Raw genomic sequence first — 14,867 nt, 5'->3', positions numbered from 1 at the left:
TCCTTTGTCCTTCACTTTGACTGAACACAATGGGTGCTACTTCTTTCTCCTGTGCTACAAAGCTTTCCACACAGCACTTAAAAGTTTCAGCCGTGTGTAAAGTCACATTGTACTGATATTTTAGGCAAACAACAAGGCGCTGTAGTCCAGGGCTGACTAACTCTCCTCCAGGACAGTTTAACCTCAACTTTTCAGGGTTATCCACAGAAAATCATTAAAACAGGGTTGTGTGTCACACAGCTTTTTCAGCAGGTCCTGTAACCCTTTTCAGAGTTACCCGTGTGACAAATGTGTGTATGAAAAAGGATTATCCTAACCCTGAGCCAACTGTTAGTTCAAGGTTAAGATAACTTTCAGCTGAGCGTGCCCTCTGTCAGAAGCCTTTACATGCACCAAAAGTGAACCATCTAGTTTCAAACTATTCACACAGCGAACATGCTTGTGCAAACATCTTTGATGGACTAAATAAACACAGGTTAACACAAACACACACTTGCTACTACAGAGTGCTGTGCTAAAAAAGCGCTCAGTGAGTCCTACAGACTTGGCAACAAACGCACCAGTGGTGGAGGGATGATTATTGTTCCCTGGATTCCTCCCTTCTCTCTCCTCCCCTCTCTGATACTCTGATAGAAACACACACACATGCATGCAATAAACACACATTCACAAATACAGCCTTGTATTAGCTGATACTTATTTGTAGCAAATGTGACAAGGATGTGGTGTCTTTTGATACCAAGCAGTTTGTTGTTTGAGTGTGCGTGACTTACCCTGTGCAGCTCGATGGAGTCGATCCACTGGTGTCTGTGCTCGGGGTCTTGTGCTCTCAGGTACCACACGCTGTCGTTTACGCTTATGTCCAGACGGCACTCGTCGAATTCATGAGGCTAAACAATGGGCACACAGGAAAAGGACACAGGAAGAGTAAGGTTAGTAAGTGTGTATCTGACAGAAGCAGAGGATCACATACTGCAGGATTGTGTAACCCCCCCTTTACACCTTTGATGACAGACTCCTGAGGTGGAAAGGGATGCATTGTGAGCACATTGAACACAAGTGTAAATGCAATTGCCTTTTTAAGACCTATACAAAAACTACATGGGCAAAGACATGTAATTGCACGCAACTGCTCCAAACTAGCGAGGCAGCAGCCAGTTAGCGAGCTGATGGCAGCTCATCTGTTTCTCCTAAACCCCTCCAAAAACCAACTAGCCAACAGTTTGTGGTAGAGACGCATGCCCAAAAGAAAACCCCACATTTCTGGTGGCAAGGACAAACACACCTGCTTTTAAACATTATGAAAGACGTGGATATCAGCAGGTTTCTGGATATACACAAATATTGCAACATACTGCAAAATATCAAGGACGTGATTAAAGGAATGAAAGAGAAGGGGCTGTGTTTGCACGTCAAACAAGTCTGCCACCAGTGGAAAACTACTTTTTATTTCTTATTTCAGTGTTTTGACATAATGACATGTTGTAGATGGAAATATAAGGAGAATATTTATTTTCTTTATCAAGGTAAACAGCTTTGACGGAGTTCTGTCTTATAACAAAATAAGGGCGATAACCAGAATACTTTCTGCATGTTTACAAAGTCACTGAAATAGCAAACTGCCTATCTCTTTCCCGATCGGCAATCATCCACAGTCACAGTCACAGGAGTAGAATTTCTTCAGTGCAGGCCTATCTTTATATCACACAGAGACAGTAGACAAAGAAGAGTGTACCAGAGGCACGGCAGCCTCCATTTTCAGACAACGTCCCATAGGAGGACAAGTGGCAGATCACTGGCCTTTTAAGGCAACTTGCAGGATGGAGCATATTCCTAATAGCCCTCCAGCGTACTGTCAGCACTGTGAAACTGCTGCGCTGGCACGGCCAGCAACCAGGGACTGATTGTGTGTGTTTGCTGTTGGGGGAGGGGAAGGGCGTGGGTTCAGGGGAGTGGTGGTGACAGTAATGATATTTACCTGTGTAGTATTTACCGAATGCATCAGTCCTTCTGAGAGGACACCTTGACAGTGAGTCCCAATGCTAAATCACTCTCACGGTCTGATAGCAGTAAAAGAACAGGCTGATATACGAGTGAGCGTCTGGCTCGTTCGAGTGGAGTTGAGGACAGAGAAGGACAAAGAGCTGGAAAAGACTGAATGAGCAGGAATGCCAGAGACTGCAGTTAAACTGGAAGCAGAACAGAAACCATGCATTCCAATATTGTCCACGATACAATAAACACATCTGGGATCTCTGTCTTAGTGGATCTGTGATGCACAATAATGGAGGGTCTGCGTTGTTGCAAGAACAACTGCAGCCGCTCATTTCACCTCACAAACACTTTCAGTCAGAGACAAAGAATTAGAGATTAAAATGAACTGTTGTGTTGTTTAATTAACTTATTTATCGATTATTTGGTATTGTGGATTTAAATATTATAATTAGACATTATTGATTAATCCTGTCCACCAACTCTATTTAGATTAACACTGCTTAAAACTGTTACATTCACAGAGACAAGCTATAATTAAAGCACATGTGATCATTAACATCTGCAAGCTGGCAATCTAATATCACCCAGAGACAGCCTGAGCCCAAACCATTACTAACGATTGTATTACTTCAGCGAGCTGGCAGAGTAATAAATGGCCCACTATGGTGTCTTTAAAGAGGTTTCATTGGAGGAGTGCGACTTGGCTGTGTTGCCTGACACCTGGGCAGCGCTGAGGCCAAGACCAGATGCTCGGTGTCAATAATGCACAATATGAGGCTGGATTCTGAAAGCTTTCCAGACCAGATGCTCATTTGAAAGTTACCAGCAGCACATGCGTAAGATCAACACTGGTAAACAGACGAGAAGAGGAAGCAGAAGCGAGGAAGGAAATAAGCTAATGCGTACTTAACCCTCTATCTATTATGAGGAAGACAAGGATCAGCAGAAAACTTCAACTGCCCCCCCTCCTCTCAAAGATTTTTTTTCCAACACAATCATTAAAAAAAAAAGAAGATAAAAATAACATATTTGCCCACCCTGATTATACTAAACTGAAACTATGTGAAATGGCAGATAACGCTGGAGTGTTCCTGCACGCAGCTCGCACTGTGTCAGGCTGGTAGATGGGATTTTAGCATCATTTGGTTGCTAGGAAAGTGAGAAAATGGATTCCTCTGGATCACCTCTGGACTACGGGGTCATGGGTATGCTGACTGGAAAGCAGGGTTGAGGAATGAAAGCCTGCACTGGGTCAGAGAAGGTCACTGGGATCCAAGGCTACAGTAAACAATGATCCATCACGGGAAGGTCGTCTTCGCAGCCTTGCACTTTATAACATGACATGACAGCTGACGCTGAGCTCAGACTGGGCTCTATGTGAAAGCCAAGCAGACAAAATAAAACATATGTAGTGTTTGGTTTGTGTCTGTCTTCTTAGAGATGGAGAATTTCTGTTGCCCGGTCCTCGCAGCGATACCTTCCAGTAAACCAAGACAAGCAGGAATGAAGTGCATGGCTGGATGGATATTTTAGATGCGACTACAACAAAGCACTTTAGATCCCACGACAAATCAATGTTTCGATTGCCTTGGTGGGCTAAAAGGACAAAAATCAAAACCATGAGGAGGTGCATTTTGTCAGCAACACCGTTTAGGTACACTGTGTTGTCCTAAGGAGCCAAATGTGTGTGTAACAGAATAACCACAACACAGTCAGCCACTGTGGATGACACAAATGTACATCTTTCCCACTAAGATATTAAATTAGATTGTAGACCATAGATTGTATAAAATACTGGATTTAGCCTCCATGACGTTGGTTTGTGGCTGCCATTTTGAAGCTTTGAGTTCTGCATTTTGGCCCTCGCCATCTTGGATTGTTGGAGCTAGAAGTGACCAAATTTGTTTCTCAAAGTCAAGGAAGGATCCTCAAACGGCCAAATTTGAAGGACCCTACATCATCGACACCCGCCGAAGGACTGTTCCAAAGTCAAGGATCCTTCCGGAATTCGTTGAGGCCTGAGTCCTTCTTTCAGGGCACCTCTTCAGACAGCCTGTCACTCGAAGGGGCCACACCCTTAATGTGTAACCTTAAGCCTTAAACAGGTGAGCTGTTTAAAAATCAACCCCCTGTTCAGTTGTCATGAAGGGGGAATTAACTAAAGAGGCCAAAACCGTTTTTTGTACCAGGCTATAAACGTGTATTTCTGCTGTAAAGTTGGGCATTTTAACATGGGGGTCTATGGGGATTGACTCGCTATCAGAGCCAGTCTCAAGTGGCCATTTGAGGAACTGCAGTTTTAGGCACTTCCTGTTGGCTTAGTTTTTCAGCCCCGGAGGTCCCGTTTTGTCCCTTTTTGTGGGGCCCAGGAGCAGCTAAACCATATCATATCCCACGTTTAGATCATCAGTATTGAAGTCTTTGATTCTAGGGACTCGTATTTGTGTGTCTTGTTTGTTTTGGATGGTTTTCAACAGTATGGTCTTCTGATGTGATGGGGGAGAACAGGACAGGAAGGAGGAAACAAGTTTTACTTAATCATTTATCACTAAAAATACTATTTTTTTTCCCCCTGTGCTGTAGTGTAGCAAGTAATATTAACACCAAAATCTGAATGATGGGACAAAACAGCTTTATTCTGTCTCTAGTTTCTTCAAACACAAGCTTCCTACGCAGCTTCAAAAAGACTGAGCTGGTGTACGTGTTTGCAGTCACAGTCTCCACAACTGAATGGATGGGAGCTTTCCTTAAAAAAACGTTTGTGATTTTCAAGACCTTAAAAAAGCACTGAAACCAAAGCAAACACTAGGAAACCCTACACAGCTGCACCTCACCAGACCTAACTGGATTTCATTACTCATTTGTGCAAATTTAAACATAATTATACCTCCTGCAGAGGAGATTCAGACAAATATAGTATTGTGCTGCTTCATCAGTACGACTGAGGCCTGGTGCCAGGAACATCTTTCTGTCGGCTCTGGACACCAAGTGTGGATCCCGGGGAGGAAACATTGACTCACCAAGAGGTCCGAGTGAAAGACAAGGAAAGGGAAGGCTAAACAAACAAGGGTCAGGACAGCATTCTGTCACCGACACACACACACCTACGGAGATGGGCATGTGGTTCTTGACCCTCCTCATGACCTGCAGTGCAGAGGAAGTCACATGCTGTGAGGAAGGGTCCCATTTCCTGACTGAAGACACTTTGCAACTTCAGCCACGAGCCTGACGTCATTCGTGATGATCTGTTCAACCTCTACTTGAACTTAAGTCTCTCTTTCTCTTTCACCACCTCGAATGGTTCATTGTGACACATATGGAGAGAAAAAAGCCACATCACTGCATCCAGTGCCGCTACCTTGAAGACCTCAAAACAATCCAGCACCAAACTACGACAGATTCACTCTGCACTACTCACTAATTCCACTGAGAGAGGGAATTACAAATAGGTCAGTGTGCTCTTATTAACTGACCGTGGATCTAAAAATGGCGACGATGGTTAGCAGCAACAATGCACCTGCAACTTGGAATAGCATGACAAGATAGTCCATGTCCAAGTCAACAGAGATGTTTTCTTTTTTTTTTCTTTTTTTAAAGATATTTTTGGGGGCATTTTTTAGCCTTTATTTGATAGGACAGACAAGTGTGAAAGGGGGAGAGAGAGAGGGAGTGACATGCAGCAAAGGGCCACAGGCCAGAGTCAACAGCCTTGTACATGGGGCGCCTGCTCTACCACTAAGCCACCGACGCCCCAACAGAGATGTTTTCTTGATTGCCACTGAACCTACAGATCACAGTGAAACAAATGGTTAACGATAGCTCATGTATTTTAAAGTTAGCTAGTTAAAGTGCCCATGAAATCTAGTCCACGATAATGTTGTGTTTGATTGATTGGTATTTTACAGTTCTAAGCAGCACTAATACTAATGCTGTGTGTCTGTATCATTAGTGTGCATATCTTAACTCAGACATGTTGGCTGTAACACTGAGTGGTATCCAATTCACAAGTGTCATCAAGTTCTCTTTTTAATAAGGGTGGCTGTGAAAACACAAAGAGGGTGTTTGTGAGCCACCTATACTATTGTGTAGGCAGGTGGTAGGCACAGTGAGGCAAACAGTGGATAATGCAACCCAATCCTGCAGCTCTGCAGTGAATCCTCCCTCCTAGCTGAGACTGTGTCAAACAAATGTTTCCAGTCTGCTGAAATTTGAGGCAGTAGTCTAGAATTACATTTCCATTTGATTGCATTATATTTTATTGTGTTGTTCTTATCAGGCCCCTCCAGCTTGTTGCAACGTCACCATCCCAACAATTAACTCAAATTCAACCAGTCTCTGTGAATTCCGCTTGACCTCGTGATTGTGTCTTATCATCTCAATGTTTCTGCAACTCTGACCAAGCATTGTGGTTTCACACAAGCTTCACCAGTCATGGCTGTCCCTCGCAAAGCATCACCAAACTCACTTCTTTGTTCCTGGTTGTGCAGATGCAGATAATGTGCGACAACAAGATCTCACATTTATCTATAAAAATTACTGCTCAAGACAACAGAAAGCAATGCCTCGATGTTCTGCATGAAATAGGTGCCAAAATGTTTTAGTGCCTCGTGCGAAGTTCTGGTGAAACACAAAAGAAACACTTTGCTTCCACTAAACACATACACAGAGTGACTGAAATGTGTTTGCAACAGACGAATCACCATGACCGAGGAGTATTGTAAGTATTGTAAGAATCGAGATTAAATATGCATGGTTAGTGGTATAAATCACAAAGAAGTAAAGTATACACAAAATAAATCGCAACCATTTTTGCAATTTTCACTTGCTCTCACAATTTCAATGCAGTGAAATCGTGCATTTTGGGCCGCAACAAACCCCAAAATAGCCAACAAAAATTCCGGAGGGATGTGAAATGTCCCACATACTAACAATGCTCTTGATAGATATGCTGGGAATGATGGAAACCAGCCACTGAATATGAGGACAGACCTCCAACCATAATGCTGCATTCACACTACGAGCGTCACAGCAACAGGCCACAAGTTTCTTTAGCACTCCAATGATGCAGTGAAGCATCAACCAATCATATGTTTTTGCTTCTAGCTGTGATACTGTGCTATTTAGGTTAGTTAGCTGTTGCTATGCTAGCTTAATGTGCATTGTGGTGCACACAGGGATGCAATTTGTTGTCTCTCAGCTTGTCTACCTCATTTCCTCTGGCTTTGCAGTGCCATGTGATCATGTTCTATTGTTATTTTTATCTATTTATGTATTTTATGCTTCTACATGCACTGACCTTGCATTGCCATATGCCTGTGTGTATGTTTTTTCTAGAATTTTCAGTTGCACGTTTATTGTGACCTACTGAACTGTGGTCTTATTGTTTGCATTGTTAAGCACTCTGTGTACGCGTACTATGAAGGGTGCTATATAAATAAAAGTTTACTTACTAAAATGTGATGTTAACATGGGGCTCAGACATTGATCAAAAGCACAGATATTTTTTGGACCAAATACAAACTGTAGATGACATTCAGTTGAGATGCTTTGTAGCAGACAAACACAAGCCTGTGATGACCTGACTATATTAACAAGTGCTTCACACTTCAACAGCGACTGTTGGGTTGTTGCTCGCAGTGTGAACACAGTATAAGAAACATAACCGAAGACAAGAGCGAGCCACCATGCAGCTGCACGAGTCACATTCACTCCATCCCAGTCTTGGGTTTTTATACTGTGTCAATATGCTTTTTGATAAATGCTTCTGGGCACTTCCTCTTGTATTAAAACATCACACATTTTCTAACAGCTCTACCCAAACGTTAACGACAGTGTCCTTACTAAAATCTGTGAATGACTCATGGTGCGACCAAAACTCAGACTTCCCTCTGAACCTAACACATAGGCACACTGCATGTAGCACTGCATTGCAAAGCTGCAACGATTAGCTGATTAATTTCACTTGATTGACCTGAAATTAATCGACAGCATTTTGATAAATGAATTTTCGTTTTGGTCTTTTTTAAGGCAAAAATGACAAAGCTGGTAGCGGCTTTATAAATGTGAGAATTTAATGTTTTTCTGTGCCATTTATTATAGAAAATATCTTTGGGTTTTGAACTGTTGATCAGACAAATACAGGCATTTTCACTATTTTCTGACACTTTATGGGCAAAACGATTAGTTGGTAAATAAGTGAAAGACCTTTTCTCTTCCCATGGCATCACAAGGCTCTGACCAAAGACTTTAACTCCAGGCCAAAGTATGAAGCTTACAGACTGTAGACACTATAGATCATCATTGCTTTCACACATGCACAGAAGCAGATCGTTGTACAATATTGATAAAAAATATACTTGTTATGTCTGAGAACATACTGTACCATGGTGCATCTGTGTCTGAGAGTTAATGCAAGAGCCATGAGTGGAAAAGACAAGAGGGAGAAGTCTGAGACAGAAATACTGGCAAAAAGAAAACAACTCTCAGGTCAAAAAAGGCAGCAAGTGTCTGTGCTTGACCACCAGCAGCTATAACTCTTGGTTATTTACGCTGCAGACCTTTGTAGCATATTTCCATTGGAATGAGAAACGACTACAGTAGAGCACCGCATGAAGGTTAATATTTACATAAGCTGGGAATGGATGAAGCTGAACAAATACAGTTAATAGAAAAGCCTGCTTCGTGCTGCCTGGGAACAGTCACTTATTCATTTCCCCTGTTACTGTTTGGAGAGGGACACAGACGCAGCTTCAGTCAATGACTGACCTGAGCTCCCACTGAAACATGATGCAAGGTGAAGCAGTGTGTACATCCAGCTTTAAACACTGTTGACACATTTAGATGTATCTTCCCTGTGCTTAGCAGAGCGTGACAGCTGTTTGAATCTTTGTGACAGGATATTATAAAAGTCTAATAAGCAGGAGAGTCTCTGCCTCAATATACTGTAAGCTATCACAGCTCCAATTTCTTAGTCTATCTCACACAGCTCCGACACAGCATTACTAGTCTCATGATGAAGTTTCCAGGAGAGCGTTACCACATAGCATGTTGTTTTGAAACTAGGACAGTCACCTGACAGGCCGGCTACCCTCAAGCACAACTTGGGACATTATCATGAGATATTTGTAAAAATGAGGTTATCACCTGCAGTTGGAGAACAAGTTTGAGAAACTCCAGGGTAAAGTTCCACATCTGATTAGAATTGTAAACAGTGAGCCGAGCCTTGGGCCTGCATATGCATCCAGGAAGGAGCCAGAGTCTCTCCTTCAAGAATTTAATAGAAACATATGGTGGATACCTAACATCTGAAACACATCTAATATATCATGAACCAAATTCCTCAAAACTATGCGAGAGGATAAAGGAGAAAGAGAGGGGTGGGGAGAAGCAGAAACAGAAGAGTCTTTGCTTTTTAGATTTCTCCTTATGTGCTCCTCATGTGATCAGCTTCTCCCATTCATGCTGATTTGGACGGTGTATTACAGCGTTAGAAAGTCATGGCTCTGTGTAAATAAAACTGAAAAACATATTTCGGGCAGGTAAAATCGAGGCAGCATTTTATAAGACGGGGCTGACACACCAGTGCAGCAACCAGAGAAAAACTGAGTGTTTTTGTTCCTGCAGAAAGCTCCTCTGAGTCGTTTCCATAGGCAAGACAAATCAAAAGCAGCGTGCAACACACAACTTAAACTTAATTTCTACAAGATGCAGATGATTTTTTTTTGCAGCACATGTTGTGTGAGATCTGAACAAAGCCTGAAATGTAGGGAAAGGAGTGGCCAAATTTTATGCAGTGGCGTCTTTGCCATGCACAAGCCAATCTTTCTGTCACAACATTTGGACTGCAGCTCTTCTACCAGCCTTCATCTACCTCTGATCACCTCATTACCAACAACAAAAACAGCCCAAGCATCATTTAGGCAGATAAAATCGTCCATGTAGCCACTGACAATCAAGACACATCAACCACTGAGTTCATTAGCTGATGGCAGCAGTTATTTTTTGTTGCTGATACGTAATACTTCAATCTAATTTCCCCAAACTGCTGACCTGATTAATAGAAGATTTACAAAGCTACATGTATGTCAACTCAGAACAGCAAAATAATTGACTCAGACATCACTAATAGGTCCTTACATACTACAGCTAGTCGACCAATGTAAGGAGAAGGTCAAGAGTCATGGCTCATCTGTCATTTCTATTCAATTCTTTATGGATGCTCTGATTTCTCGGCCGAACCTCGTTATTAGCTGATATTCCTTGTTGCCTGCCATTGGCCTTTCTGCAGATAAGCTAACACATCACATCAATTCTGCACAGGTTTAAAAAGCAGTGCTCAAGACTAATGGAGTCCAGGGAACAAAAGAAAACTTGATGAGGACCTTCTCAAGGATGCTTTCAGGAGGAAAGGACGCACTAAACTCATCATCAACAGGAGACCCACCCCTGTTTCCCTGATAATGCTACATGTGAACAACAGATGCGTGTTGAAATCAGCAGGAGGAAAGCTAACGTTAGCTGTTAGCTTTTAGCAGCCGGTGGCAAGAAATGACAGCTAAAGGAAGTTGCATTGAGCTAGTTATGATGCATTCAAACTCTATTTAGGAAAAGTGTGTATTGGGCACCCTAAACTGCTTGAGGACAGGCGGAGGACGCTTCGGAGTAGCAATGCAAAAATAGGGTCTTGTGGACAGTGCCCACTACGAATGCTGGGATCCACTACAAACTGGAACACATAATAACCAGCTGCCCTAAACACCAGCCACCGAATGGCGATCATGGTCTAATTTTCCTGGACGATGAAACACTAGACTGGTTTGCCTCAACAGAGCTGAAGGTCAAAGGACATACGGCAGAAGAAGCAGAAGAAGAAGTATTGGGCACAAGATAAATTATAATGTTACCATGATGTATTCAAATGTAATCTTTCCTAAAATTTAGTTTATGGTGAGAAACTTGATTAAATACAGTTGTTTGAAGATGGAATTTGTTGATGTTTTCACCACAATATAAAAATGATATGTATCATATATAGTAAAAGGCTTTTGAAACTGTTTTTAAAGATGTTTTTCATATGATGAAAAGTTATATTAAAGGTTGTTTCAGTATGACTGAGTCTGTGCTCATGCAAAGACATTTAGGCAGATAAAATCTTTCGTGTAGCCCCTGACAATCAAGACAGATCAACCACTGAGTTCTTCAGCTGATTTGCATTAATTTAATCGTTTCCCCAAATTGCTGACCTGATTGTTAAAAGATTTACAAATCTATGTCAACTCTGAATGGCACAATAACTAACGACTGCAGTGATGAGCCTCGATGTACTACAGCTAGTCAACCAACATCAGAAGAAGGTGCCACAGGTCATCTGTCAGTTATTTCCATTACTACATGAGCAATGCTGCGTATCATTTGTTGCGGTGGAAATATATCCACTGTGGTTATCACTGGCATGTAACCAAAACGCCTCAACACCACACTCCCTGGCTGTTTGGCTTTTTCCTTTCAACCTAGAGCAACACATAGTGTGTAGAAAACCAGCTGAAGCTGTAGGTGAAGAGTCACACAAGGGCAGTTTGTAGCAACATTTGCAATTTAAATAACCATCCACAGAGTGTCCTCTCAGGCAGTGAAGAGCAGTGGATGTGTGCCACACTAGCTTTGACTGTAACTTTGATGGTTCCTCTCTCTTTGCAAATGTGCCCCTCTTACACAAACCACACCGTACGTTCTTTTGAGACATTTTGAGAGAACCAATGTTGCACAAACGAGCGGCTGCGTTCAAGAACAAACTTACTTCATGCTTAAAAGATTGTGGCATACTGAAGCACAGTTGACACAGAGGAGGAGTGCTGCTTTGTAGTGAAGAGTCTCAGTAGTACTCACAGTGATAACAGCTTTGCTAAGGCAGAGGGAACCCCGACAGCCGTACTCTGTCTCATCCTGGGACTTGTAGTAGCTCAGCGTGTTGTTTTTCAGGACCACCCAACGGTCCTGCCATCCATGGATGTAATTTGTCCACTGAAAAAGAAACCACATTAATCAACATCTATGTATGTTGAGGGACAAGAATAAACTCAATTTAATGGAATATTTTATCTTCTTAATAAATATCACCTTCCTTAAAATGTTCAGCTGTTATTGACAGTACTACGTTGGATCTTTGTTGATTCAAATGGTTTCCAGGCTGCAGTTTGTGGCGGTGTATTGAAAGATGTTCTGCTCATAATTTATTTTCTACCTTATTTACATAAAAACCTTTAACACCTTACGGTCTAATACAACAAAACCACAAACTACACCCTTAACAATCACCAGAGGTGAATCAACAACATGGATACACAAAGTCTTTATTAAAGGACTGTTGGATTGGCTTGTTAAACTGCAGAGTGGTTTCCATTTTACAGCTGACTCAATGGACATTACAAACATATAATGTCTGTGTGTGTTTGCACGTCTGGGGGAAACCTGAGCGAGGAGACATGCGGGATTTTATGGACTCATTAATCCTCACAAGACTGATGACGTGTACAGGGCTTAGTATGATTGAGGAGGTGAGCTTCTCTGGATGCAGATCTGCTTAATCTCACAATATGCTTGGTTAGCAGGTCAGCGTGCAATCTGTTTAGAGGCAACCAGTGTACAGTGACATTAATACCACATTAGCTTGGGAGCAGCTTAACTATGGTCAATTTGGCCAAAACAAAGTCTTGCTCAAGTGAGCAGAAACATATGGCCAAATAGGTTACTGAGACTGTGTCTAGCAGGAGACTTAACTGTCTGTTTACCGAGGAACACAGAACACGTCAACAACAGCTTACGGTCTGTTGTTTACACAGAGCAGGCAGTTAACATGCAGAGTTGACTTGTACCGGCATCCCAGCAAAGGTTTTCCTGCACCTCGTATAGTGTCAAATCAATATTTACAGTATCACTGGACATTTGCCCATAACACTTACACCATCTGCTGTATCCACATGTAGACATGGCATAGGAATATGCAGCTGGCCTGCTTTAACCTTTGACATAAGTCCTTCAGTCGTCAATTAATCACAAGATCAGCACAAAGACCTTTTACTCTGTTTGATAGGGAAACGCACACATGCCCTACTCATGTGTCAGGGACTCTACAGATATTTAAGACCGTTTCAAGATCATTTTAACCAAATTCAAGACAGATTTTTGGACAAATCTTTATTATTTTATTCAAGCATTGCAAACAAGTATAAAGATAGGTAAATATATGTGTGGTCCTGAGCAGTTTTTCCACATTCATTCAATCTGTTATTACATGTTTAGTCTTCCATTTCCACTCCTGTGTAGTAATGCTGGTATTACCACACCAAACTAAAGTGGAAGTTACTGAGGAAGCAGGTTAAGTTATCCTCTGCATTACAAAACATTTACAGATCGAAAGTTTTGGCTCCACTATATTGTTTTGGACTGAAGCTGTTTATTGACAATGTTTTGCACAGTGATCAATATCTTTAAACATGACCACAATGTGTGATCATTGTTTTTTCAGACAGCTGTATCCTGGTCAGGGTGGGAAAGCCTCTGAAGCATCACATGAAGCACTCACTGTTTACCTTGGCACCTCTTAGCCTTCACAAGTACATCAACATCAGGTGTGCAAAGTCATCCATCCAGTGGGCAAAGCTGGACCCTCTGGTGGGACGGTTCTGGCCCGCGGGCCATATGTTTGACAGCCCTGACATCTGAGCTAACATAGCTAACTGCTGCATCACATACCCTGCTATTTTATTTCAATGTGGGGCTTTCCTTTGGCTTCAGTGGGGGTTACCCACTGAGCAGCAGGGTGGACAGGCTGACAGCAGGTAAAGGATTCTAGACAACCCTTAAAATAGACATGACATGATTTGTCATGAAGCATTCCCACATCACCTCATTTCACCCTGAGATGCACAGGCACCTCCCTCACCCTCAGCACTTTGGCAGTGACATTGACCGAGCTGTGTACACTCAAACGTGACTTACCTTGCTGAGGACTCCGCTCAGGTCCACGACACCAACAAGATGTCCAGACTCATCTCTGGGCTCTGCATCCTCCTCGGAACCGGACGAGTTCCAGCTCTGGTTGTCTGACATTTCCTCAACGTGTTGTAGCTACGTATATAAACAGTATGAACTTGGCATACGAGGCTCCGGTGAGTCAAGTTTAAGCTGATAGCATTAGCTGACCTGAGTGACAATAAGCAGCAACAGTTCACTGGATCATGATGTGTTATTACAGGCTGGTAGCTGAGAGCACAAGGAGTTAACCCGGATAGCTGAAGGCTTCACAGGATCGATAGCTCGCGAGCCTTCACCGTGTAAACGACCGTCGGTTAGCTACAGAGCTCGGCACACATTCTGCTGTCAAACCGTCCAGGTGAACGTTAGCTAAACCTGTAACGGTGCTGGATGCGACGTTAGCTTCGGCGTCAACGTCTCGTCGAGTCCGTGGAAGTGTCAGAAAAAGGATGAAATGCGGATAAATGTGTCTCGTGGAGCTCCAGCTGTCAGTAAATAATCCGCGTGTGACTCTCAGTGACACACCGTGGCAGTGGGAGCGCTGGTTTCCCTCTGTAGACTGGTGACAGCTCTCCCGTTCAACGCCATGTTTCAACTGACGTCTGGAGCTTCTTCTTCTCGGTGGGTGAGCGCGTGCTCCAACTTGTGTGGTGCGCAGGGGCGCTGGCTCGGGTGACGTCACCAAATCCACTCCTAATTTGGACGCAGGCTCCGCCCCCTGGTTATGGTACTGAAAATAGACTGAGGTATACAACCACTGAGGAGTACACAATAAATAAATAAACTGAGGAATACAAATAAATAAATATAAATAGGCTTAGAACTACAAATAAATAAAT

At 42.6% G+C, this 14,867-nt stretch overlaps 1 protein-coding gene across 4 annotated transcripts in view; it reads right to left on the bottom strand.

Moving 5' to 3' along the window:
- Window positions 1–14,661, bottom strand: part of LOC126395752 (ceramide transfer protein) — a 29,523-nt gene extending 14,862 nt beyond the window's left edge. For 2 of the 4 annotated variants that reach the window (XM_050053455.1, XM_050053457.1), the window contains exons 1-4: window positions 13,993–14,661; window positions 11,881–12,015; window positions 774–890; window positions 561–626 (exon numbers count right to left, since the gene is read on the bottom strand). In XM_050053455.1, coding sequence (XP_049909412.1) covers window positions 561–626; window positions 774–890; window positions 11,881–12,015; window positions 13,993–14,103 — 429 coding nt within the window. In that variant the 5' untranslated portion in view covers window positions 14,104–14,661. The remainder of the gene's footprint in view (window positions 1–560; window positions 627–773; window positions 891–11,880; window positions 12,016–13,992) is intronic. The other 2 variants (XM_050053456.1, XM_050053458.1) reach the window with 1 other exon arrangement.
- Between the last annotated feature and the right edge of the window lie 206 nt (window positions 14,662–14,867).

Source organism: Epinephelus moara, chromosome 9 (assembly GCF_006386435.1).
Source record: "Epinephelus moara isolate mb chromosome 9, YSFRI_EMoa_1.0, whole genome shotgun sequence".
Classification (NCBI taxonomy): Eukaryota; Metazoa; Chordata; class Actinopteri; order Perciformes; family Serranidae; genus Epinephelus; species Epinephelus moara.
The sequence above is the reverse complement of the archived record's forward strand: the minus strand, read 5'-3'. Positions and strand labels throughout refer to the sequence as shown.